At 42.6% G+C, this 26,862-nt stretch overlaps 1 protein-coding gene across 1 annotated transcript; it reads right to left on the reverse strand.

The window, feature by feature from the left end:
- Positions 1–3,778: 3,778 nt before the first annotated feature.
- Positions 3,779–26,375, reverse strand: wnt3 (wingless-type MMTV integration site family, member 3). Its single transcript, XM_026178085.1, has 4 exons — positions 25,931–26,375; positions 13,615–13,856; positions 8,975–9,240; positions 3,779–6,328 (listed from the first exon to the last, which is right to left on the reverse strand). The coding sequence occupies exons 1-4, from the start codon at positions 26,008–26,010 to the stop codon at positions 5,849–5,851; spliced, it is 1,068 nt and encodes a 355-aa protein (XP_026033870.1). The 5' UTR covers positions 26,011–26,375; the 3' UTR covers positions 3,779–5,848.
- Positions 26,376–26,862: the final 487 nt, after the last annotated feature.

The following is a 26,862-nucleotide window of genomic DNA, read 5'->3' on the forward strand; positions in this document are numbered from 1 at the left end:
AATGTCCCGGTTTTCTTCTCTCCCTAAGAGGATACCTTTTGTTGACAAATCCATCACTTGTCACACTTGTCTCTTTTCGTTCACGCTCATCAGGTATACCACTTTGTGGACTTGTGTCTGTCACAATAGGTTCTGGAACCTCATTGTCCTTGTCACCTTTCTCTGAAGGTCTGTTAGCCATAGGCTGTCTTACTCTGCTACCGTCATCATTTAGTTCTCCCTCATCTGTCTGTGTTTGTCTTTCTACATTTACTTTGCTCACAAACTTAACAAGTCTATGTTTCTGAACTTTCTCAGTTTCAGGGTGGTAAACTAAGTAGGCGGGACTGTTCTTATCATAACCTACAAAGAAACCTTGGTCACATTTTGAATCAAGTTTCCCCTTGTCCTGTTTGTATGCATAGCACACAGACCCAAATTTCTGCATTTTTGACAAGTCTGGCTTTTTACCTGTCAGCATTTGGTAGGGTGTTTTCCCTGTTCGCTTACTAAAGCATCTGTTCCGTGTTACAGCAGCAGTTTGAATGGCATAGTTCCATAGGCATTTCGGTAGCTGACTCTCAATTAGCATGCACTTGCCCATCTCGAAAAGAGTACGCCACCCCCTCTCGGCGGTACCGTTCTGATGGGGTGAGTACGGGGCTGATGTCTCATGCTTAATGCCATTTTTCCTTAACAGGGTTTGGAAATCTCTGCATGTGAACTCTGTCCCATTGTCTGATCTAATGCATTTTACGTTGCCATATGGTGCAACATCCGCTAGAAATTTCTCTGTTGCCTGCACTGTATCAGTTTTCGTCTTCAGGAAATATACAAACACTGAGTTTGAATAATCATCAGTGAATGACTGCACATATTTGTACCCATCAATAGATTCAGTGGCTATCGGACCTGCTAAATCTGTGTGTACCATTTGTAAAGGAGCCTTTGCTCTTGTATCCGGATCTCTGTTTCGGGTTTGTGCAAACTTTCCCTGGATACACACTTCACATTCCTTTTCAGGTCTATCGGTTCTCCCCTTAATCTGCATACCGTTAACCACACCTTGCAATCTTACTACATCTTCATAGTTGCAATGGCCTAATATCTCGTGCCATGCCTGTATGTCATGACAGGTGTTACACTTATCATTACCCTCAACTTCAGTCTGCAAATAGTACAACTTGCCATACACATGAATGTTAAAGTTAGTACCGTCTTTGTGGGTCAACGTGTCCTGCCCTTGTTTAAAGGTGACTGTTGCTCCTAATGCAGTGGCTGACTTTACAGAGAATATGTTCTGGGGGTATGATGGAATAAACAGCGCATCTTTCAGCGTTGCTTTGCGTCGCTGGCCTGTATTGTCAATCAGGAACACCTCTGCGTCCCCCCTCTGTTGGGCGACGCCTCTGCACTGGGTACCGTCTGCCAGTTCTACGCTGTGTGACTCCGGTCTGAACGCGTCGTCGAAGCTCTTGAACTTGGCGATGCTGTTAATGATGTGTGAGGTAGCCCCAGTGTCCACCAACAGGCCTTTCTCCTCAATGCTGTACGCTGACTGCTGGACTTTGATGTCTACGCCCTTAATCCTGAAGGCATAATCTGGCGTTTCTGCTTTGGATCCGTTGCCGCTCTCATCTGCGACCTTCCGCGCGCCATCTTGTTTGTCTTTATGTCTACACGTGGTATCACTGTGTGTGCTGCTTTTGCAATGACTGCACCACGTCCTCCGTCTGCACACTTTTGCTCGGTGGCCTTTTAGTCCACACTTGAAACACACAATGTCCACATCGCTCTTGTATCTGCATTGTGCGCTGGATCTCGTGTGCTCACGGCCGGTTCTTCCTCCTGTTTTCATTACGTTGTCGCTACACTCGGACGCGCTTGACTTTTCAGTGTCTTCGAAACTCCGTAGCTTTGTTTTGAACTCAGCAAATGTCATATCGTCTTTATCGTGAGTAACGTGTATTGCAAATGGCTTAAAACTTTCAGGTAGACCTTTTAAAACCATAGCAATCAATAATCCATCACCTAAAGTCTCACCCGCATTGCGCAGTGCTGTAATGGCGGCCTCTGCTCTGATGACATAGTCTGTGACAGTCTCTTCCCTCTTTTTCTGAAGCGATGATAGCGTGGTGTACAGGTTGATGATTCGGGGCTTCCCCTTTCCAGCGTAGTAGTCCCTCAATATTTCTAATGCTCTTCTCCCATTATCAGGGGCATCTCTCATAATCAGTGAGAGGCTTTTATCGTCCAAGAATTGGATTAACTCGGCGTAAGCGTCGGCGTTCTTCTTACCGTCTGCTGCTACTTCAGCCGCGCCGTTCGGTTCCTTCAGAACGGTGTCTTTTAATCCCAACAAGTGCAAATATCCTAGCACCTTAGTTTCCCAAAGTTCATACCTGGTCTCATCTCCGTCAAACATGAGTCGAGGCAGCCTGCTTGCTCCTCGTTGATCCATGTTGCTATTTAACCGTTAGCCCGCTATCCGTTGTGGCTCCGGATCTTCATGAGAAAAAACTCTTCTTCGAGTCGGCCCTGGGCCCATAACCTGTTGAGTATTGCAGCATCGACAGCGATCAACTCGAAGGGAAATGATGACGGAGGCAAAAATGTCCTTAATATTTTGGGAACTTTATTCCTCATTAACACGCGGCAAAACTTTTCTTCATAGGTGCCGTATCTATTTCTCTTCTTCTTCCGTTTTAGGAACGTACAATGAAACAGTGCCTCCTTGTGGTGAGCACTAAAACACTGTCTCTGTTAAACCACAGTAACCATAATGCAGTTAAACAATGTACAACATGAGTACACACAACGAATATCTTAACAGAGATTGCATTGGATTTGTCGTTTAGCATTAGGCTGTAGCTCCTACTTGCTCCGCAATATGGAGTGACACAGATCAGGTAAAGTTAATAATTAGAAGTAATCTGGTATCATTTAAAAATTAAACAATAAGATGCAACATGTCACAAACATGTTGTTTTCAGACTACAATGCAAAAGTACCCAACAAATGACTTCCCGACTTTGGAAATTTGACTGTTTAGCTCATAACCATAACCAACCACCTACTAGGAATAACTTAAAGCTCTTTTCTGAACTGACTGATCTCTGTTGTATTTTAGGCCTGCTTATAGAAAAAGTTGACTCGGTGAATATCAGCAGTTAGCTGGTCCCTGCCTGTGCAGCTATCCTTACAAAAACTCAGAAATTAGTTTTAATGGTCATCAAACTGCATCTTTATTGATATATACTGAGGTGTCATTAAAGATAAAGGGAGGTGGTCAAATGTCGTCTTTTAGAGGCAGAGTGTGAAGGAGCACATTAATAATAACTCTCTGCTCTCATCCAAATATGGCCTCTTCAAAAGCAACCAAGATGACCAACAGCCAAAACCCTCTAACTTCATAAACCAATGGGCGACTTTCATGTGGAGAAGCCCATCTTTTATATACAGTCACACAAAAAAACTCGATAGGAGTTTGTTTTTTCACAGGACTTTTCTACAGTACCGTAATAATAATAAAGTATAATTAAAATTCTCCTTTAAGTGGAATCAAATTAAGTAAGTGAATGCTGTATCAAAGGACGGAGTATCTAACAGACCTTTGTTTCAGCCTGCATTTCAACTTCATGTAGAAAAGTGAGGCGTGTGTTTGAGTGTACCTTTGCAAGCATAAAGAAACATGACACAGGTTTTCTTCTTCAAATATATAATCTTAGTTCAGTCATACAGATATATACATTGTATAATAAATAATATTTATAAAAACATAACATTTACGATTATAAAATAAAAAGGGAATTATTCAACTTTAAAACATTTGTACAAAACTTTGGATATAGCGGGGAAAGATGAGGGGCCTTTGGGGGTCTCGGTAGGGTGGGGGGACTGAACACAGAAAGGTAGGCCCAGGTAGGGAGGGCTGTGTAGAAGATGACGTGAACACTAAGCTATGTCCCAAAGAGAGGACAGCCTACACACTACTGGGTAACTTGTGTGTTTGTTCTTGAATATAATTAATAGGAAGCAGGTGGGACTGTCAGAACATGTTGTGTGAAACCTCTCTTGCTTTGCTCCACCATTGTGAAGAGCCAGCTCGCTGTCCGTCGGTCCATCCATGCTCTTCTGTAGTAGCTTGTCATGCACACGCACATACGCATCCCTTATAAATCATCCGTTCTACGCTTCATGTTCTCAGAATCAGATGTTTTTTTAAACTTCGTGAATTGGCAGTCTTTACAATCCACCCACAAATCATAGCAATTTTTGTTAGTGGTCTTTAAACCGGTTTCTTTTGTTGCAAGTTACAATGTGCTGACACTGAAGTCTATGAAAAGCATTCTTTTGATTAAATGGCAGTAATTTGTTTTTCCCAATATTCTAAAAATCAAAACATGACGGCAGGAGTGTTTCGGGGTGTACTGACAAGAATACGAGTTCATAAATCAACCGTAAAAACCTCAACTGTCCAGCTGACTGAAAACACAGATGGAAGGATGTGACAGCCAATCAGATCTTTCTCAGCCCATGTTGTCTCCACGTGTCGTCACATATCCCCTTGTTTTCTTTCCCTTTTGTTCCCAGAAGTAAAAGAAGAAGTAAAATGTTTTTCTGCACCGAAAGTGATATAAAATAAAACAAAACAAAACAAAACACCAGAGTTAATATTGGACATAAGCTGGACTCAAGTTTGATGCACAAATTCATAACGACACAGCCATAATAGGTGACCTTCACACATATAATCAGAACTTTTCTGTGGTTAGTTTTTACCCCCAGACTCCGTAAGTTTGAATGGTGAAGTTGCATGACATTTGTAGAAACCATGAGCGATTTACAGGGTGAATGTGGTAACAGCGCCGTCATTCATAAGAACTGCTAGCTTGCAACCAAGAAGAATTTGCTCACATAAACAATGCTCAAATGTTTACCACCTGGAGTTATGAATAGTGCACATAAATACATATGCACGGGTTGTTAGTTAGCAGAACGAGCATGCCTCCTCCTGCATACCTCAAACCCCAGCTCAGTGGTAATATTTCAGAAATGTGGGTTTATTAAAAAATCAGACTGAAGCACATGTCTTCTAGTTGACTGTCGCAGTAGTCAGTCTGCAGGGAAGGAAGGGATCAGCTCAGTAGTTTAGAAAGGACAGGACTGCGGCACTTCCAGTGCCTCAGTTCAGTTCAGTAGTTACAAAGTGATGGTTTCCTGGGGCTGCTGACGTGTTCAGTATTACTTAAGAGTACGTGATTGGGTAGAGAGGTTGGTTAAGTTAAAAAACAGCAACAACAACAACAACAAAAAGGTAAACCAACCAGACTGGCTGGAGAAGTGAGGTGTTAGTTAGAAGATGCTTTTTACTCAAAAGCAAGGAGAGTCACTGTTTTTGTTTTTTTGTTTTTTTTTACTGCATTAATCTCACATGTAAAAGTGTTACTGTACATGCCGAAAACGCTGTGTTGGCATGAAGGGTGGGAAATAAATAAAGACAAAGGGGAAGGGAGGGGTAGTCATGGCCCAATGCTGCAGGGTGAGGACGAACGAGGGGAGAGTGGCAACTCTAGCTTCTTCCCGTGAGAGTGGACCAAGTTATCCATCAGGTCAACACGGGACACATTCTGCTCAGATATTATGTAGTTATGGGGGTAGTGGTTTGGAAGATAGATTCTTGTGCATGGTTTGTACAAAAAATGGTACAGAAGTATCCATTACTGATGTGCCATTACCCATTAGGGCTTGAATGTGTGTGGATGAATATGTTTTTGACTGCGCTTGTGTGTGTGTGTGTGTGGTGGGGGAATCAAGGAAGTCATGCAGGAGGTGGGGAGTTGAAGGTCCAGCAGTCAGCTTGTCTGTCTCACTTACACGTGTGTACGTCGTAGACGCGCACACACTCCTGACAGCTGACGTAGCAGCACCAGTGGAAGATGCAGTGACACTTCTCTTTGCGTTTCTCAGTCCGGGTGTTGTGGCCGCGTCCGCAGCACAGCAGGTCGCAGCCCTCAATGCCGTGCGACGACACGTTGCAGACACGATCGCGCGTCCCAAAGGAGCCCGTCTCTGGGTTGGGCTCGCAGAAATTGGGCGAGCCCTCGTAGTACACCAGGTCGCGCTCAGTGGGGTGCTTGAAGAAGGCGTACTTGACTCGCAGGGTCTCCACCCAGCCACGAGACTCGCGGTGCTTCTCCACCACCATCTCTGAGGCGCTGTCGTACTTGTCCTTCAGGTAGTCGCCCAGCATGCGGAAGTCCGGCTGCGCCCACCAGCACGTCTTCACCTCGCAGCTTCCAGAAAGGCCGTGACATTTGCAGCGCAGGTGCATGTGATCCAGGATAGTCTGAGAACGAGAAAAGAAACCAGAATAAAAGTCTGTGCGTGGGAAAATGTTTTCTCCCTTTTTCAAATGTTGCAAAAAAATGCTAGATGTGGCAAATATTATACAAATTAAAACGCATATATTTAAATTTATATTTAATTCGTTATTTAAAAATGTGTCCGACAGTTCAAGAAACACATTTAAATGTCCTGGCGATTATTTCCCAGGCTTGAAAGGGTTAATATTAGTTTAGGTAGGCCACCTAATTGCAACACGAGGCTGTACTCACACTTGCCCACCTATTGTGCATCTGCAAGCCACTTTGTAACCCTCCTCTACCTCAGTGCTTCCTTTTCATACCGTTTCTCTGATAATCTGTGTAATATCTGCTGTCAGTGTCTCTTCTGTCCTTTTAATAGGTCTTCTCACTACTTTCTTTGTCTTGGCTGCACATGGAGGCGCTGGGAGTCCCAGAAATGAACCATAAGTCCAAATATGAATTGCTGCAGATGGAAATGACAACCTTCTTTTGACTATAGTGACTGAAATAAAGTGAAAACCACATATTTGGCATCTCAGCATGCATCCAAGATTTTTAAGCTTTTCTAATAACACTTTTCCTCACTAAAGCATCATCTCTTGAGCGTCATGACTCTTGCCCAGAAAAGAAAATCTGCCTCATCCAGCTGGATTCAGAACAGATTTCACTGACAATCCTGAGTCACTGCATGAAAGGATAGTGCGCTTCTTAAACACACAGATCACTTTTTGTCTGTATATGTTCGGTATGCTCCAAAAAATTAAAATAAATTCTCACCTAGCCAATAAATCTTTAAGTACGCTTCTTTTGACAGAACGTTGGAGCTGTGAGGTTGGTGAGATTTTAACTACAGCTGTTGTCCTCTGGGTAGAAACAAGTTATGATTTTTTTTTCTCTTTGTGCAACGCATTGCTCTGAAGTGTAAAATGTGCTGGTCTTAGTTTGATAACTGTTTTGGAAGCTGCCACAACGGAACAAGATCTGGTAAAGCTTTATGCTCAGAGATTTAGAGTGAATTCGGTAATGCAGACTAACAAAACCACTAAAGCCTTGCAAAGCAGGCCAAGAAAAACAATATGCCAGTGGCTGCACTTTATTGAAGTGTCATGCAGCTGTGGAGTATGGAGGCTCTGCGCCGCTGCTAATTCTCTCTGAAGTTATTGGCTCACGTTGTGAGTATGCTCCCGTGGGGCGTGTTTTTATGTTTTCGGTTTTTCATTGTGTTGTGCTTTAGCTCAACAGCTATATTTAGCTGCAGAAATCCCCCAGCTGGGGCGGAAGGCAGGTGGCTGTGGCACCTCTGGGTGAGTAGAGGGGAGAAAAGTGGACCAGTGACATCACACCGTGAGCTTGTCATGCCAACATCAAATCCAAGGCCCTCGGGGCTAAATAACGAAGCGTGAGAGGGCCAGGTGGAGAGGACGGGTGACTCCTCTGACATTACCTCTGTTCAGTGAGCTCCTGTGGTCGCTCTGACTGCTGCTGTGCGCATCAAAGGGCTGTCTTGTTGCCGTGTGGTCCCCCTGTTTTGCCTCTCAGCGAGCAGCCTGTTTTCTCCCAGCAGTGACAGCAGCCAGTGATGTTTTAAGACTGAGCTGATTTGCTTCTTTTTTGTCCCCCTCAGCTCACTTGGGTTATTTGACTGTCGGGGAATTTCTCATTGGGATGCAAGGCATGAAAGGCAAGGTGTGGGGGCATGGCGGGTAGATGAATGTTGCTTAGATCAGTAATTAACCAGTCATTCAAAGTCAAGTGCTCGTTTTCAGATGGAAACTTGGGATTGTGAGGACAAGTCAAGTACCTATATCATGCCTGTCACATGAGCAATCAGTAATCCAAAATAGTAATAGTTTCACTCAGCTTTTTGTCCATTGTTTTTACATCACCGTGGTTAAACGTTGACCAATAATTGTAACTAACTAACATGGCTTATCAGAGTGCTTCATCTGACAAGTACATTTAGTCTGAAAACACATAAAACATGTAAGCTAATACTAAAACTGAGCTAAATATTCAGATAATAAATAATCATTATTTTTGAGATATTTTGTCATTTTTTTCTTGAGTCTGAGGTTTCTTCCTGTATAAAGGGAGTTTTTCCTTCCCACTGTTACCAAGTGTTTGCTCATAGAGGTTCCGTCTGAATATTTGGTTTTTCTCGATGTTATCATAGGGTCTTTACCTTACAATCTAAAGCACCTTGAGGCAAATATTGTTGTGATTTTATACGATACAAATAAACTTAATTGAACTGAAAGTTTAAAAAAGAAACATTGACTTTGATTACCTGTTCTATCTTTGTTTTTTATGCTCTCTAACTCTTATTTCCAAGTGATCTTTGGGTTTAAGTTGTGCAACGACTTTGAACTTTTCCCGCAGTGTCAGTGTTAAACCTTACTTTGTTGTTGTGACTGGGTGAAAGCCAGGTTCTAAAAACTGGGGCAAACTCTTCTGAGATGAGTGGGAGCTCTTACAGTAGCAGGTTAATATCTGTGGTTTTAAAGGTTTTCATATGGATATTATATTGTAGTACCCACATATTTTTGGCTGGTTAATGTTATTTTCCATGTGAAAAGTAGAAAAATAACAGTGCAGCTCTGCAGGTTCCTAATAGTAAATGTGTTTACCGTGCGTCCCGCCTCGTTGTTGTGCCGATTCATTGCTGAGCGAGCGTCTGGACGGTTTTCTCTGGCGTCCGCAAACTCCCTGGACACCAGCACCCCAAACTCTGCATCCTCGCTGCAGCCACCCCACTTCCAGCCCTCCCCTGGAGGGCCCTTGTGGTGGGAGTCGCACCCACACATGGTCGACGTGCCCTCGGCACATGAGCGTGTCACTGCAAATGCAACGCCCGCTGAAGCTATAGCATGGACGAATGCTGACTCTCTGGTTGCTGAAAGAGACGGACGAAGACAGACAGAAAGACAGAGAAAAGGAGAAGGAAAGGAAGTGTGTCAATCTTATGGTAAACGTAGACAAGGTGATCTTTACTACTGCCAACATCCAGACAGATGTATTGAAAGGGATACCTTCAGGCGCTAACCTTTTAACACAACATTTCATCTTTGAGAAGGCACATTAATGGACAGGTATTTGCCACTGTAATAAAGCAAGAAGCCTATAGAAGAACTCCTTAACATCTCCTATATACAATATAATATAAACAATGTTTAACTATGTTTACACAGTTCTGATCATCATCAGTGACGTGGAAGAACCACCAAGGAACCTAACAGCAGAGTCCCTGCAGTGACATCAGCCTATTGTAGTCTAACGCTCAGTGGGATCTAAGTGACCCCCTGTCATCCCTGAGGTGTGCTGCTTTGCATCTGGATAGTGTTTCAGGAATGTTGTTACCCCCCACCCATTCCTGTTTACAGCCTAAGGCCTTCTGGTGAAACCTAGCAGTGTGTCAGGCTGTTTCTTCTTCACTCTGACGGATGGAGTTACGCTGTCTTTGAAGACAACAGCTTATTATGTAACCAGACACCATTGTTTCACAATCACAGCACACTTACTGTGGCTCACCCATTACACTCCACCAGATATAGAAAAACACACACTGTGACTTCGATTCCAAAAAAAGGTGAGGGGCTTTGTTAAATGAAAACACAAACAGATCCAATGATTTCAGAGCGCTTAACCTACATTTAAATAAAAAGACATTTTTTAAAGTTTGATACCAGCAGTGTTGGGCAAGTTAATTTGAAAAAGTAATTAATTGTAGTTACTAGTTACTGCTTCAAAAAGGTAACTGAGTTACAAGATTCTAAAAGTAATTAATTATTTGATTTGAACTCTACATTTCACCTTTAAAAACGATTTCCTTTGCCTTGTTTGGTATCATTGTTTTCAGCACAACCTCACGTGTCTGAATTTACAGTTATGTTTTCATTTTGGCATACTGTATTAACACAATTGATCTAAAATCAGACAAAAAACATAAAACCTGAGTAGAAAAAGTTACATTTTTTACTGTAACAACCACAAACATATTTAATGAATCATATTTCATAACTTTAAATGCAAATATAAATTGTCAATTTTAAAATATTCACAAGTTTTGCAAACAACAAAGTTATTTGCAGCTATTTACCTCTTACCCCTTTTTTAAATAACCATTTCAAACTATTTACAGAACAATCAGCTGTTCTGCTCAATAACATGCCACAAAAATTATTTGTGCCACCAAAAAAATTATTTCTGTCCACTATAAAGGAGAACATCACAGCCTGATACCTGCAGGTCTGACAGCAGCAGGTGTATCACTCCTGTTTCTACCTGGAGACAGCAGTCGCCTCATTGTTCTGACACACAACACAAAACTATCCACAACACTACACGCTAACTACACAAGACAACACATTAACTACACACTCCAAACATGCTAAACGTCACAAATCTCTCACATCTCAAAACTCGCTCACTCCTAAAACTTCCCCCTCTTCCTAAACAACCAAATGTCATGTTGTCATATCATTTTTTTTATTGGTCAACATGGTACATTTTTCCACCAACACGAACGGGCTGTTTTTTCTTCTTGCTAGCGCTGTCCTTAGACAGTAATCCTGGCAAAACTATTCAGGAAAAAACGCCGCGTATATATTGTTTATAGGTAGCGCCCAGATTACTTACAGCTACTTCTGTGCAACTGATATAAGATGCGGTAAGACAGTTCTGCTCAGTTGCCATTTCATATGACACCAAATGATTTCTCCCTGCACCAAGACTCTCTTACTGTGGAGCTATGATGCTGCAATATCCCCAGAAAGTGCTAAAAAGGGTGTTCCCCAAGTGTTGGCTGAACAGAAGCACCTGTATTCAGCATTAATGGTGCCCTTACAGATCTCCAAGCTACCTATTCTATGTGCACCGACGCCTCACTGCATCATTATGGATGCTAACCTTTGAACTGTGTACTAATAATGTTGGATGTTCTTCACTTTACCCTGGAGGCCATGATTTTCCCATAATTTTCAAAAGGAATAAAACATTTCTGATGGCCCGAACACGGGGACAGTTTTCTAGTTTGCATAAATCTTAAATGAACTCAGGCACAAACAAGTTGGCAACATCAGGAACATTTCCAATGTTGCCTCTGGGTTATTAGAATCGTTATAGTATTTTATAGTCCTTGTCCCACCTTTTTTTTAAGCATGTTTCTAGTTTTGGATCCAAAATAGAGATTTCTCTCTTAAAAAATCTGAACCATATTGCTTTAACACCATTAATCAATAGAATTAGAAATCATTGTGCAACATTTTTATTTACATTTTACCTAGCATCCCAGCTTTTTCCCCTCTATGATAGTTATACAGAACAGACCTTCAGGCTTTCAACAGCTGGAATATCTGATCTATGGAATTGCACAACTTGAGTTTTGAAATTTGTATGAACACGACTGGAGAATTAAGCTCCTATTTTGCTGACCACACTGGCAACTAGAGCTAGAAATTCTTTGATGGATCCACTGCCAAAAACTCAATGAGACCACTTAACAAGCCACAGACAAAGTTTACAAATGTTTGTCTGGAAGCTAGCCATATTTTCCCCACCCACAATTTGACTGCAGTCAGTGTCCCAAAACCAAAACCCTTTTTTTATGTTGGCTGCTTTTGAGAAAATCTTGAGAAATACAGACAGTGAAATAACGTTAATCAAAACTATGTTTGTTAATTATTTTTGATATCTTTTGTAAAACTGAAACAATAAGAAACTGTTTGTCTACACATTTCATGTTTATTGTTTATCCCTAATGAAAAGAGGTTTTCATCTAAATGTCCAATGAACGACACTGGATGACATACTGTCCTCATGTTGGGCATCCCTACTTGCCCTGGCAAGCCTAAGTGGGCCCTCCAAAACAGGGGCCTGTGAGCCCCGGGCCCCTGGAGCTCTGGCTGTTAGCCAAGGCTAGCGCTGCTCCTGCTACCTGCTGGGCCCATCAATCCGCCTTTGTTTCCCTTGTGTCACACCGTATTATCCACACAAAGGGTCCAGCGACTCACGCCCCCACAGCCCAGCTCTGCCCGGAGCTGGCATTCCCTAAACTCCCCAAGTCCCCCTCCTCTCCCACCAGCCACCCCTCCGCCAACACCCTGATCCAAAATCCCATACACCACCACCCACTGCAGCACCTCAACCCCCCACTTCCTCCAGGCATCCACCAACAGCACCACGGCAGCCAACCCACAGCTTAAGGTGGCCAGGGTACTGGTTGGTAGCTCTTGCTTCCCTAGCATGAGCTTCTCCATTAATCACTCCCAAAGTGGCACACTCTTCATCCTTACATCCTTACCTCCTTCCCTCCATCCTATCCTTCCCTATCCCACTGTGCACACTCGGGCTAGGTTGGGAGAGATCCCCTTTCAGCCTGTTTTCATGACAGAGTCAAAAGGGCGTGTGAATGGGGTGTCCGTGGGAGCTGGACTGTGTGAGGCGCGCACTGGCCTTCATGCACAGTAGGGGTTGAGCGGAGCCCCCCGGCCCTTTTCTATTGCCTGTAATCTCATTTGGCCTCCCCTCTCCCTTTTATTTGACTGAGGAGCTTGGACTGCTCACACTGCCCATTTCTGCCCAGATTCCTTCGCCTCTGACACACAGGCTAATTCATTTCCAATCAGCAACCTCACACGCAACACACAAACGTCTGCCTTTATAATTAGGGACTGGAAGGCCTTAAGCAGGACACCTGTGTGCCTTGTTTCCCACTGTCAGGTCTGGTGGGACTGCCTAATTGACGCAGATAAGTGTAGGGATAGTTTACACTTAGCATTCTGCGTGTACAGCACCTGATGGATGCCTCCAGTACATCAGCTGTCAGGTTTTGTTGAGAGATTTACCGCACTGACCTTCTTTCATGTACGAGTGTGTAAACAAGGTTGGGAAAAACCAAAAAAAAAAGCCCATGAGTTTGAAGATAAATGCAATATAGAAGATAAAGATGACTAATGTGTCAGTGCTTGTACCTGCACTCATTTCTCAGTGCAGCCAGGAAAGGTGGATATTATTGTAATTGCCCTAGTTAGTCGTTTGTCAGCAAAAGCCCAGGCAGCTCAGGCAGTGCTGAGCCTTAGGGTGGAAAGTGTTAAACACCAGTTTTGTAACAGCTTGCAGTAGCCTTACCTTCAAAGACTGCATTTTAAAGTTGGGTGTTGTTTGGAAGAGATTATTTAGATCCCTCTAGATCATTTTTTTTACTCAGTAAGCCTGTATGTCAGTACAAAAATCAGCATGAAAGATATAGCAACCTAAAAAAAAGTCCTACCTTTATCTAGAACAGGGCCGAAAATGGCCAGGTTGTCCTTGATGGTGGTGCAGTTCCATCGGCGACCCCTAAACTGGTGCTGGCACTCTTGGATCCCCAGCTTGACTCCTTCAGCGACACTGGGCATAATCTCAATGTAGTTGCGACAGAAACGCAGCTGTTTCGGTACGAGGCCGGGGATAGAGCCACACAGGATTGGTTGGGAGCCCAAAGATGAGTACTGCTGCCCCAGTGCCAGGGACCTGTGTCACAGAGAGAGGGAAAGCATCGTTAAGTGAGATCAGCACCTCTGTGTTAAACACACAAGTGCAAAAAACACTTATTTATTATTTTTTCCTGAGGATTTGCATCAAACCTCAAGACATATTCAGCAAAAGTGCCTAAATAATTGTACCCATTGAACAAATTTGGTACTGCTATCTGACTTTTAGGAACTTTGACATTTTTATTGTAGGTTTTATAAGCAAAAAATAAATAAAACTAACCTGTACATTTCTCACATTAGTTTGGTATTCTTTCAAAAGCCCTTCCCTGTGCTTCCCTCACATCTTCTGTGCCCTCTGTGAACTCAGTTCCACAATAGCAAGAGTGGTAACCTGCCAGGGAGGCCTCACTGAAAGGCAACCTGCTCTGTGAGTGGAGACTGCTTCTGTATTCATTAATCTCCCATTACACTATAAATGTAGCCCTGAGAGAGTACAATGATTCATACCTGAGTGTTTTATTGATTTATATTGTTTATACTAAGAGCTCCTCTTTATTTTGCTTCCTTTTTTCTCACCAGAGAGAGGAGGCTAATAAGCCCACTTCAGGGCAGGGATACAAGCTATTAGTACTGACTTCTCAAAGTGTTTCCACTTGTTAGCTTGCACAGATCTGCTGATCTAACTGATAACACACACAAGAACCTGTCTGTTTAGTTTGGGGAAAAGCCCCCTCGTGTGATTTTGAATATATGAAAACACCTGCCCTTGCAGTACCGTCATTAATTTGCGGTTGTCCTCTGGAGGTGATGTGTTAAGAACACTGATGATGATGCATGAAGATGGCACGTCTGAGGCGATGCGCCTCACCAGAGGACTCGTGCAGATGTGTCTAAGCAGGGATTAATCACTGCCAAACAGTCGAGCTCAGCATGTGTTGCCAGAAACCATTATAGTTTCACTCAGGTAATTAATTTTAATTGCTTTCTATTTCTCTTGAAATAAAAGACAGAGAGAAGACGTGTGTGTCATGCCCATGTTTTAACACGCTTTTCATGTTGACAAGCTCAAACAAAATTTTCTTCCAGAAGCTCTCTTAGATGCCAGATTTATATTTCTTGTTTATTTATTTCTATGCATAGCCTTTATCACCCCATGAAAAATATGTGTTTGAATACAAGCTTGCCCAGCTGCTAATTGTTTTGCAATGTATGCATGTGATTTGAGTGTGTACAGGGTAAGAGGTGTAAAGATGTGCTGGCAGTTCACAGGAGTCTGCAGACTCTGCAGCACTTAGCGAGTCTGACTGGACAACGTGGCGCTGGAGGCCCTTAGAGGATCACGCGGGAACAATTGATGCCGATCAGATCAGAGCGCCACTCGGGATGACCTCAGGACACCCGCAGGGCGCAACCCAATCATAGCAGGCACTGACTCTGACAGATGAGTGCAGTGCAGTGCCCCACCCGAACACACAAGTGAAGCCATTGAAGTTGGGAAGAAAAAAAAATCGGCTCTTAGATACTCATGTGCACTTCTACATGACGCTCCCACCAAACCCCCTGCACCCACATCTTCCTTCTTTATACTGTTTTTCATCTAAGCATTGGTAGCCTTAGATTAATATTTTGCCAGGTATTAAGAGTTACTAGCGGAGGTAGCATTCTGGCACATGAAACTGTTTTGCTTTTACAGACGACCTAATGTAATTTGATCATCCCATAATCAGCTGAGCCAATTGTGTTGCTGCTGTGAGGTTTGTGACTGACACAGATACACAATAAACAATTCTTATGTTTCACGTGGAAGCTCATAACAAAACTTGATCTGATACTCAAAAATTATCGAATGCTGCTACGCACAAGGAAAAATACGCTTGCTGTCTATTAATAACTCAAAGTTAACATGCCATTTTCTCCGATTTCATGTTCCCATGCGGAGCTAGTAATTTGATAGTGCTCATCAATCTCCATTCATGTTCTTGTCTTGAGTTTACCCAAGCGAATGTAGCCACATTATCTCATCTGCCAGTCCCAATCCCACCAACATCAGAGTTCAAGTGTTGCTGACTTCACTCCGTCTGGTGACTGAGTGACTAAGGACCTTAATTACACTGTCTGCTAGATGGGTTGCTGCCCATTAATCTCTCAGTCATGGGATAGACCAGAGAGGATGATGAGCCACTAGATGAATGCTGGTGTCACATGCTCCCCAACAACATCAATGAGCTACCTCAAAGACAAATCTCTCTTGCTCAAGTCAGATATTTATGAATCAGACCACTGTGCCATTCAAAAGGATGAATCTGTTTGCTGTGGTGGGCAGGATTTCTGATGGAATCAATTAGCTAACCACATGGGACTTTGTGGTGGACATAGCGTGTTTAAACAATAGGCTGTGGATCTGCCAGGCTATTTGTCTTTGTTTGCAAAGCATGTGCCTCGCTTGATCCTTATGGATAGATAAGATGAAAGGGATACGTTATTGGCTAGGTGTTAATGAGAGTTACAAGACTCATTGTGCAAACAGACACACACGAAGATGCATGCACAGAGACCGCATGTGTGCACTGCTGATCCTGCCTGCTTTGCCTCACTTCTCGGAAGCTACGCGCAACGTGTCTCAACCGAGTGAGGGAGCAGCAGACGCAGAGACCTCCAGAGAGGCAGAATGCCGGGGGAATCTGCTGCAGGGGATGAGACGAGCAGAAGAGCAGCAGCAAACGGCAGGGCTTGGCAGGTGCATGCCCGGGCACATCCGTGTGGGGCCTCTTCTGGCCTGGGGGTTTACAGCTTGGTTGGGGGTTTTCTCAGTATCTAAACCGGACTGATGTGAAAGTATGATGGGCCACTGGAAACCACAGAAATGAAGCAAAGGAAACAAAGGGATTCCACCACACACCTTGCTGAGAAATGGGAATTCACGCAATCAAGACTATAACACTGTCAACAAAAACTTTTGGCTCAGCCACTCCCAGTGCAATAAAGTCACTACTGCAGTCTCTGCTGCTTGGGGAGGAAATTTAGGTGCAAGGCATGTCTTTATTGCACATTTTAGTTCTTGTTTTGTTTCTGAGCAAGCTCAACCTGAATAGAAGAGTCGACTCATGTGCTGTGTCGTGGGAGGTCTGCGTTACAGGGTTCAGTGTGTGACAGCTGCCTATATCCAGGGACACGAAACGTACCAGGTGACCTTCTGAACTTGTTGAAAACAACATGACATTTGACCTCATTGCCGTTAGCACGATGTGTCCACAGAAGTTCATGACCAGGGCCGATAAGCACAAATCTAAGCAGCTCGGGAGTGTTGCTCTCCAGCCTGTTTGCCTCGTTAAGCAAATAGAGGGTCATTATAGGTGAGTGCCCACAGGGATATGAAGGTGTAATCAAATGTGACTTCAAAATGGCTTGTCAGACTTTACCAGTGTTGAAATACACAAATTTACAGATTAGTGTGGACAAATCTGCCGCGGGCACCTTACGCTGTTTGAAGACTTGTTACATTGGTGTGATAATTCTAGACAGTAAAAGACAGCATGACTTTACAAGAGCATGCACCAACAGAGGTCGTACAGAAGAGCTGAAATTCAAATTTCATAACTATTGAAGTTTATCTGTCAAATTTGGCACAGATTGCTACACTGTCACTTTGTGTAATCATCAAAATATTATTCTTTGTGTTCATTATGTTAACATCAGGGCTACTAATGTTATCACTCAGCAATAATAGTGTCACTCATATTAATCTGTATGTTTGTTTATTGTGTTTTAAATATTTTCTGTAAATTTGTCAGGAAGAGCTAATCCCAGATTTTGTGTTTCTCAGTAATTAAGCAAAATTGTTTATTTATTTTTATTATTTATTTATTTACATATGGTGTAAAAAGATGTGCTTTGTCTTGACTAGAAGCATACTGAAGAAAAAACTCTTTTTTGTACTTATATTTATTAATTATAACTATTTGACACAACCTGAACAGAGGAAATTAACCAAGCTGTTTCATCTAGCTTGTATGTTTTTAGCTTTAAGCTAACAGATAGCTCTGTGTATAGTCATCCTACTTTTAAAGTAAAAGCATTACAGTATCGTATACTACACCTTTAATTGTTCTGCTTTTGGCTTATAGCCACAGTGAAGCGTTATTTTAACAACAAGTTGGGTTTTCTTAGCGATCTCTACCATGTGTTGGCCTATTGTTGGTGTGCTAGTTAACTACACGCTCAGTCACATTTTGCTGTTTTGCTAAAGCTGAAAAACTAAAACTTTAACTGATTAGTACTAGAAGTACAATGACCCAAGCATGTTGTAATTTTACATTGTTGATCAATGTTTAAAGCTGATTGATGATTACAGGCTAGTGTATTTTATGTTTATTATATGTTTTGCTTGTAAAATGTGGAAAGTAACAATTGCAGCTATAGTTTGTAAGTCTAGTTAGTTAGTATGCTAACCGTGGCTGTGCTTGTATATATGCTGGTAATGATTTTATTGGTTTCTAATTCCAACACAATCTTTATTTACAGTACATGGCAACAGATGAAATGCTAAATTTGCATTAAACATATTTGTAAATGTCGTGTAAGATGTCAGAGAGCAGGTAGAACTAATGGTGCATTTGTCTTCTTTAATTATAGAGGCCTGCAAGTATGTTTGAGTTTTTATGTTTGACTCTGTAAATTATTCCAACTAATCAAATTGTTCTCCTCTTGGGCAGTAAACTAGGAAAGTGCAATATGCAAATCTTTAGTATACCTACAACAGTGGTATACTAAAGATGCTACAGATGAAAGATTTGTCATTTACAAACAGATCTGATGCTTTCTTCAAACTTTATTAGAATCTATAGAAATCCAATATTTGTGCTCTTAGTGAGAATTGATAATAGGTACCCAGGCCAGTAATAACCACTGGTTTATGGGACTATTTGTTGTCTTAAAATATATCTTTTCCTCTTGCTTTATCGGTGTCCATTAATATGTAAGGCACAATTAACACCTGAAGGTGATCTGAATGCACCTAGAGGCTGTTTACTAACCCCCAATTACCAGACGTCAAACCAATACAATGTGTTAGGTGTAGTGAGGTTAAATGGTAACGTCCAAATAGAACAAACATCCTAAGCCATCAGTTAGAAAATAACCAAAAATAAAGGTCCAGTTTAAAATCCATATGTAAAGTTAGCATGTCTAACAAAACTACACACAATCATTGGATAGTGGAGTGGTGTGGGAACATTCCTCCTGTCTTCATGAGATCTCTATAGTAGGCAGATCCGAATTTAACACTCGAACCCTTAATCTTAAGACAATATTAGGAGACTATTGCTGGTATATCTTTTATATAATTTGCTTCTTTTGTGTTCACGGTTCCAGTAAAGTTCTGTTTGGCTTATGCCTAGATAGCATAAAAGATGGATGTTGCTACTGTGAGTCAATTGCATTCCTTTTAATGGCCAGCAGGAGGCGACTCCTTTGGTTGTCAAAGACTACATAAGTCTATGGGAAAGCTGCCCTCAGTGCCCTTTCTCCGTGACCTCAGTAAAGATTTTCCTCTTCACTTTATGGGCTCCATCGCTAACTTGAGGGTATATCAAAGACAACATGAAGTTTATTTTGCAAATCATTGTCATTGTTGGAGACAGAAAGGAACGATCATGCTCACTGGGTAACATATTGTAAATTACTCGTCATTAGCCAGTGAGCGTGTGATGCTTCTATTTCACGCTCAGATCCACCCCTGCTTTTCACATTTGGTCTCAAAACACCAACATGTTGAGGGCAAAAACGCTCAGCTCGAGGAAACATTTCCCTAACCACGTTGCTTTTATGGTGGGTATGAGTTACGGTTGAGGATTAGGCCAGAAAAAAGGGTGCAGTATGTAGCAGAAGACACCCACTCTCTACCAGTGGATGTCCCACATTATTAGCTATGCTTTTTGCACGTCAATGCAAGCTGATTTCACATGGACTTCATATTAGGGAGCTGGAAAGTTAGACATTTGTTCTCATATGCACCTCGCTGACATGCTAGTACAGTTCAGGGCTGCAGTGGCTTTTCTCCATCAAATGTTTCTTTAACATCTGAGTTCATAACACTGCCTTTGAGTTGCAACATATGGCTTTCTGGTCCTCTTTCTCAGCTTTTGGGCTACATCTACATCCACCTGTTATTGTTATCAGTGCACCCTAATATTTCACTCTAAAACCAGCCCTGATGTGTTCCAATTGTTCTTAGCCGTGTCTGAATAAGTTAACTTATTTCGCATAGAGGAACTTTATAGATATTATAGTTGTTTTGTTAGCGTATGCTGGGTCTGTGCCTGAAGCATTGAGTCCCATGTGTGTTGTGTCACTTCTTCTGTGAGAGCGACGCTCCTCTGCAGTAACAAACTGCAAGACTGTTGTTTGCATTAAACTCTAATCTGCCGCTATATGTTGATGCTGCGGCTCAGCTTGGGAGATTTGCCTGGAGGATGTCACATTGCTAAACGAGGCCGTAGCAAAAGCAGGCGGCACCGTGCGCCAAAAACACTGCCGTCGGTATCTCATCTATGAATCCCCCCGACAGAATCCACAGAGAGATAAAGACACTCGAAAGAGAGTAAGTGGGCCAAGGAAAGTTGCCGGCTTTGCCCGAGGATGGGACTTTTCCTGGTGGAGGCTGGAATGCAAAGCTGCTATCTGTGTTTTGTTGTCTTCTCTTTTTCTTCGGCACACTTTTGATTTGTAGTCCAACAGCTCCTGGCTGATCAGATAAAAAATGACAGGACCCCTGAAAAATGTTCAAACCTGTTCTGTCTTTCTACCTCCTTCTGCCTCCCCTCCTCTCCAAGTTCTCTCTGCAGACTGCTGCGGAGCATGCGGAGTTAGGACAAGGAGCCCCTGCAGTCACAAGTATGGAGACGTGCAGAGGGAAACTGAACATGGTGTAAACTTGTGAACCTCCCTGTCAGGAAGAGAATGAGAGCAGCAATAGCTCTGCACTGAAGTGCTCTGGGGAGTATAAGGCACTGATAAATGAATGTCAGAGCGGGAACTTGGCATCTTTCTCTGCTGGTAGGTGGACACAACAGAGTCTGAGCTGTTGTCTTGAGAGGACAGAGCTTATTTGAGTCCTGAGGGAGTGTTTGAATGAACCGCAACTCAAACAGCGCATTGTCCCCAGCTTCTCTTCATGAAAGGCAGCTTGTTGGCACTCCTGCTCGAATTGTCAGCGGCAATGCATCTCATGCAAATCATAACTCACACTGAACTGTTGCAAATCTCTTACTGTATTTCAGGAATTTCATTGTGGTCATTTCAGACACCACAAATTGTCTTTAAAAGTAATTTTAAAAAATTAATGGCTTTAATTAAATAAAACACGGTTAAGAAAGCCCGCCGGTTCACACACACTTCACTCAGAGCTGCTGCTGCAGTCTGAGACACTGCCCATTTCTTTGGACCTGCTGTTGCAAGACCATGCAATCTTTATGCAACTTTTCTCTCCTCTACACGTGTGTCAGTCTGGCAACTCATTGGCTGGTCTGGTGGCTTAACCTCTCTGGCAGTGTTTAATTTTTCAGGGCTGTTGTTGTGGTCAGAAAATCTTAATAGCAAATAAAAAAAATATAATAAAAAATACTAATAATAAACTGAATTATTGTCAGAAAATATCAGATGGTTTTTTTGCTGTGTATCTGCATGCAACCAGAGAATGTTCAAATGTGACTGATTAGTAAAATTCTGGCAACAAAAGGAAAACAGAAAGCTTTTGGTTCTGAAAATCTTTCAATGAAACATTCCTGCGTGATTTACTCGATCTTTTGTTGTTGTTGTTTGGAGAAATTTTTAAATTTTGTGGTTGCAAATTAAAAAGATCTTCTATTTGAAATGAGACCCCTTCTATTTTTGAATGATAGCCTCCTCCTTTTCTCGCTGCATCTGCCAGGCGTTCGGCTGACCTGGTCAGTGACCTGAGGGCTTTAACTGAACACAGGCTGCACAGGTGTGATCGGCACATCTTTGTCACTGACCCTGTCTGTCAAAGAAATTGCTTGCCACTAATAATTGACCTCTGTAACAAGCCACAGAGGTGAGATCAGCCAGGTAATGAAGACTTTAAATAATGTGTGCATGTGCGCCTCCACACGTGTCCTCTAATGATCTCTTCGCCCCTGGCCGTTGCTGTTTTCCCTTTGAGTAACTGTGCTGCCCTGTGGTTTAAAGCAGCTGATAGCCATGCACCAGGGGGACTTTGTCATTTCCTACAAGAGCACATCCCATGTCCTTTGGTGGTGGGAGAAGATTAGGACTCGCCGTCGCTGCTTTGAAACTCCACACTCCTTTGAACCTCTTACCTTGCTCGGTTTTGCCTTGATAGTGTCATCCCACAGTCTTGTTGCGCTGGGTGAAGTAAAGTAATGGATCAGAAAATAAGGGCAGCAAATCTTTTAGTGAGTGACTGAATCAAGTTTCATCAAGTCAAATTTTTCAGTCAGTTTCAAAACCTCATCTTTGAAACACGGTTGCAAACATACAATTTTTTTCATCTGCTAGAAGAAAAAAAAATTGCTGGCTGCAAGAAAAAACAGAAACGTTAATGCTCATGTGACACCTTCTGCTTATGAGGGACGGCCAATCAGAAGGAAATAGGCTTAAATGGCTTGTTTTTAAAAGACAGTGTGTGAACCATGAGGCTCCACTGAGGCCCAGCGTACGTCCAAGAATAACTCTGCGTAGCTGGAAGTGAGCATAATGGGTCCCTTCAATGCATATTTAGTCATATTACAGATGTTTTAGGATAAAGGGAATCTTAACATTTGTTACATAATCATACTTTTTTTTTTTTTTTTTTTTAGAAATGTATTATTGTTTTGTACCCAGTATCCCTGTGGACGTCAATTTCTGCTGAGACATTTCTCTTAAGCTTTAGCCCTAAATTGCCTTTGACCCTGGCCCTATGGCAGCCTTCAGCCGTTCATAATGGAACCCGAAAGTTTCTTATGAATTACATTCTTATGGATTTTCCTGCTCTTTTCTTCACCTTCAACTGCAGAATAATACCTAAACATCCTTGATCTTTTCAAACAAGACTTGCAGACGGGAGGATTTTCTCGTAGTAAGGATCATTTAAGTGGCCCCCTTTGCCAGCGGTAGGGGTTTTGGAGTTGCGGGGGGGTGTCACAGCCAGATAATGACATTCCTGAGACCAGGAGATGGACTCTAGAGCCCCATTTAAGCTGCTCAGGTTGAACCGGGAAGGAGATCTTGAGAGGTATGCCACAGATATTATTGAGGCCCCAGTGGTTTTCAAAACTTCCACAAGTAATGCAGATTGAACCAGGAAGTTGTATGTATCCATAGCGAGCTCCAAATGTTAATTAAAGGGCATTAAATGTATTATCTGGCACTTGTAGGAAATGGAATTTGCTAGTTTTTTGTGTCACTGTTGCAGATTTATTTTTTCTGCTTTATTGTGTCAATAATTCTTCACCTAAATGGAAGTTAAACTAATAATGGTCACCCGCAGTTGCACTTACTGCTCATTAAAGACGATTTTCAAAAACATTTAACAGACTCTTGCGTCATTCCTTCATCTCTTTCTCTGTCATTCCCCTCTTTCTTTCTCCTTGCCATTGTTCTCTATTTGATTTCACCTCTCATAACAGCAGCTATGTAAATTTAAAGTAATCTTTTAATGACAAAGAGCACGGACAAAACTGACAAGAGGTGTACAACTTCTCTGCTTTCTCATGTGGATTTAGCAGCGGTGATGATAACAGAGGATCAGGAAAACAGCAGTTATTGGATTTAAACATCTTGTGGCCGAGTTAAAACCGATAATCACTGCCGGTGCTCGATGGCTGGAGTCAGTTCAGCTGAGGTAATTCATCGCTGAGAGTGGCTGTCATCATTCACTTACAGCTATCACTGTTTATGCAAGGAAAACAAACACACTGCTGGCTGCTGTTCTGAAAATAGATGAGATCCTACGCCACACTAACTTACGATTAGGAGTATTAACAAAGCTGGCGTTTAATAAGAGAAACATATTATGTCATCGTTCTTGGGTTAAAAGGTGAAAACAAACCGCGGCAGTAAGTCTAATAATAAGATCTTTATTTCATTTTTCCTTCACCACACAGAGAGCATGGTGTTGTCAGATAACTGGATAGAAACGCTGTGGAACCTGTGGATTATGTGAGGTCACATCTAAGCTTCGAGCTTTTATGACTTCTCTCAAAACCTGATGTACAAACTCGCTGTTTTTCCAACATTCTTGCATTTCAAGAAGGCAGTTTACTGCTCTGTCTCTCCAAACCCTCCTCATTAGTTTGCTATGGCTTTTCTCTCCACCACACCTCATCCTCGTCCACGCATATCTGCATATCACTCGAGTTATTTATGCTCTGTTTTGTTTTCAACACCCCATCTTGTAAAAAAGCACGGCTGCCAGGCATAAAGCAGTCAAAAACTCCTCTTCCACTCAAACCCGTCCCACCTTGGCTGGAGAATTTATGGCCAAGTCATCGCCCCTGAGACAGAAGCGAGGAAGAGGCTGCCTGGGCCCTTGCTGAAACTCGGCACCCTCTTGTTTTTGATGCACCAGCTCATTTTGTCACCCTTTGGACATACTCTATACCGTGGGGATGGTGCCACTGACGGGTCCCGTTCCTCAGCACCTGCCCGGTCACCTGAAGCTACCTGTTTCATCTCAACTTCGCCTCCAGTAACATCTACCCTAGCCTACACTTCAGAATTTGTTACCCAAATCAAAGGTAGCGCGCACTGTTAAGGTTCAAACATTACACCAGTGTCATGTAAGCTCCTTGAACAGAACAGCTGCAGGTAATTCACACAGAGAGAATCCCGAGCTCTTTGTCACTGTTGTCTTAGGGTTCTTGCTGAATCCAGGAGTGGGTGTAAAGTCCTCTTTGCCATTAACACTTCAGCCCTGTGGCCTGTGTGCTTGGCAGCTGCCTGCTCTGTAAATGAAACCAGAAGATGCTCGCGGTTTGGACAGCACCACGGTGGGACCACATGCTAGTTGGGCTACTAAAGTGCAGTAGCTCTGACAAGTATTGTGTCGGGTGCCAAAAGAGCTTTGTCATACGCCTACACAAATATCTCCAAAATAGAAGCTTTATGTTACAAAAGAAGACCAGGAGCTATGAGGTCAGCTGCATGTCGCTGAATCTGTAATGAGATAAACCTCTAAATTTCAGTTGCTGGTGCCAAAAGCGATCTGGGATAATTTAACAAAGAGTAAAACCCTGCGGCACCTAAACATATTGTCTCCTCACAAATCCGTAGTGGTGGGGGTGAATTGTATTGCAATTGAAGTAAAATGTCCAAAATGTACCGATTTAAGCGCAGCCTGTGCCCCGTGGTAAACCGCAAATTTGTAATATTTTCTTTTTTAATTGTACGGGACTTTGTCAGTCCCAAAAATCTTTTAGATCCACTTCACGGCAGGTTTTTTTGGGGGGGCCGACGGCCTGAATGTAGAACAGTGACGCACAATAACAAACAAAACCAAAATGACGATGATCTTATAAGCCATTATTGTTGTACTTCCTAAGGCACTCCTAAAATTACATGGTTGTATTTCAGAAAAGAAATTAATTATGGTTTATAAATAGGGGGGGCTGTTTTTTGAGGCTTTGTTGAGTTTTCATGCGCAGCATCAGTCCTGTCATTGTCCCTGAGTGAAAGACGCAATTTATGTATTTATGAATGACTTTAACTGTTATGTGCAAATACTCCGAAGTCCATCTTTTGCTGTTGACATCAGCATGGTGACCACTCGCTGAAGTATTTTATCCCCCTTAAATTAAAAGAAGACACCCACGTTTGAATGATTTAAACTAAAAATTCACCCTTTTTTGCATCATAACATACTCCAACGTGATAAATAGACCTGAATGTGCAGGGGAAAAGAACGGCAAGCCTTTTCCGTTACACTAGTATTTGAGGTTAAGATTCTTTGGACTGGGCTGGAGAACATTTTTCCACGCAGTCTACTGAAAGTGCACATTCTGCCCTCTCAGAAATGATCATTTGACCAAAAAAAGTCTCTCTCTCTTTATGCAGCTATAGGGTCTGATGCTGAAACTGTGGATTCGTACTCACCACCAGATGGGATAGCCTCCAAGCACCCGTGAGCTGGACAACCACACACACATCAAATATCCAATCAGATACAAATCCATGAGGTAAGCCTTGTAGTGTGTGAGAGGGTAAGTAGATCAATACATAGAACTTCCAGTAGGCAATGAAGAAGAGTTTCCAGGAAGAGAAGCTTTAGGGCAGCTTGATTGTTGAATGAGGGGAAAATTAAAATGATATTGAAGCAAAAAAAAAAAAAATCTTCCTCCTCTTTTCCCCCCTTCTTTGAGTCGGGCCAGGAAAGTGTGTCTGTCTCCTAGTAGTTAAGAGAATAAGTGTCTCTTACACACATGCACACACGCTCCTACCCGTCCTCTCCTTCCCTCCCTCTCTCTGAGGTTCTTCCCTAAGGTAGATATATTTTTCTCTCTCTCTCTCTCTACTTTTTTCTCCCTCAGGATGCCTCATCCACAGGCCCAATATTAAGAGGGGGGGTGGTGGGGGCAGCAGGGGGAGAATGAGGTTTGGAGATGTCAGCTGGCAAGCCAATCACAGAAGATGGCCTTAGGTTACGAAAAAAAAAAATTATTATTCGTTCCCATCTGTCAATCACACGCCACCCCCTGGTAATGTGAAAAAGAAAGGAAAGAGTGAAAAGAGAGAGGGAGGGAGGGAAATGAGAGAAGGAGGGATAGGGAGGGACAGATGAAAAAGGTAGAGTTGAGTTGTTGCTCAACTTGCTTAATCCCGGGATCATCGGGAAAAAAATGATCCCCCAAAGTGGTTTTGGAGGTAGGCGATGTAGCCCGGCTCCTGCCCAGGAGGAGCCTCACACACGCTGACATACATGTTGACACGTTGATTTTTTCGGGGGGGTTGCGCTCTGACTAATTGATCCGGATACATGTGCGTACAGTGCGCACACACACATGTCAACACACGCACGGGCACATATA

The sequence above is a fragment of the Astatotilapia calliptera genome, chromosome 8, assembly GCF_900246225.1.
Source record: "Astatotilapia calliptera chromosome 8, fAstCal1.2, whole genome shotgun sequence".
Taxonomy (NCBI): domain Eukaryota; kingdom Metazoa; phylum Chordata; class Actinopteri; order Cichliformes; family Cichlidae; genus Astatotilapia; species Astatotilapia calliptera.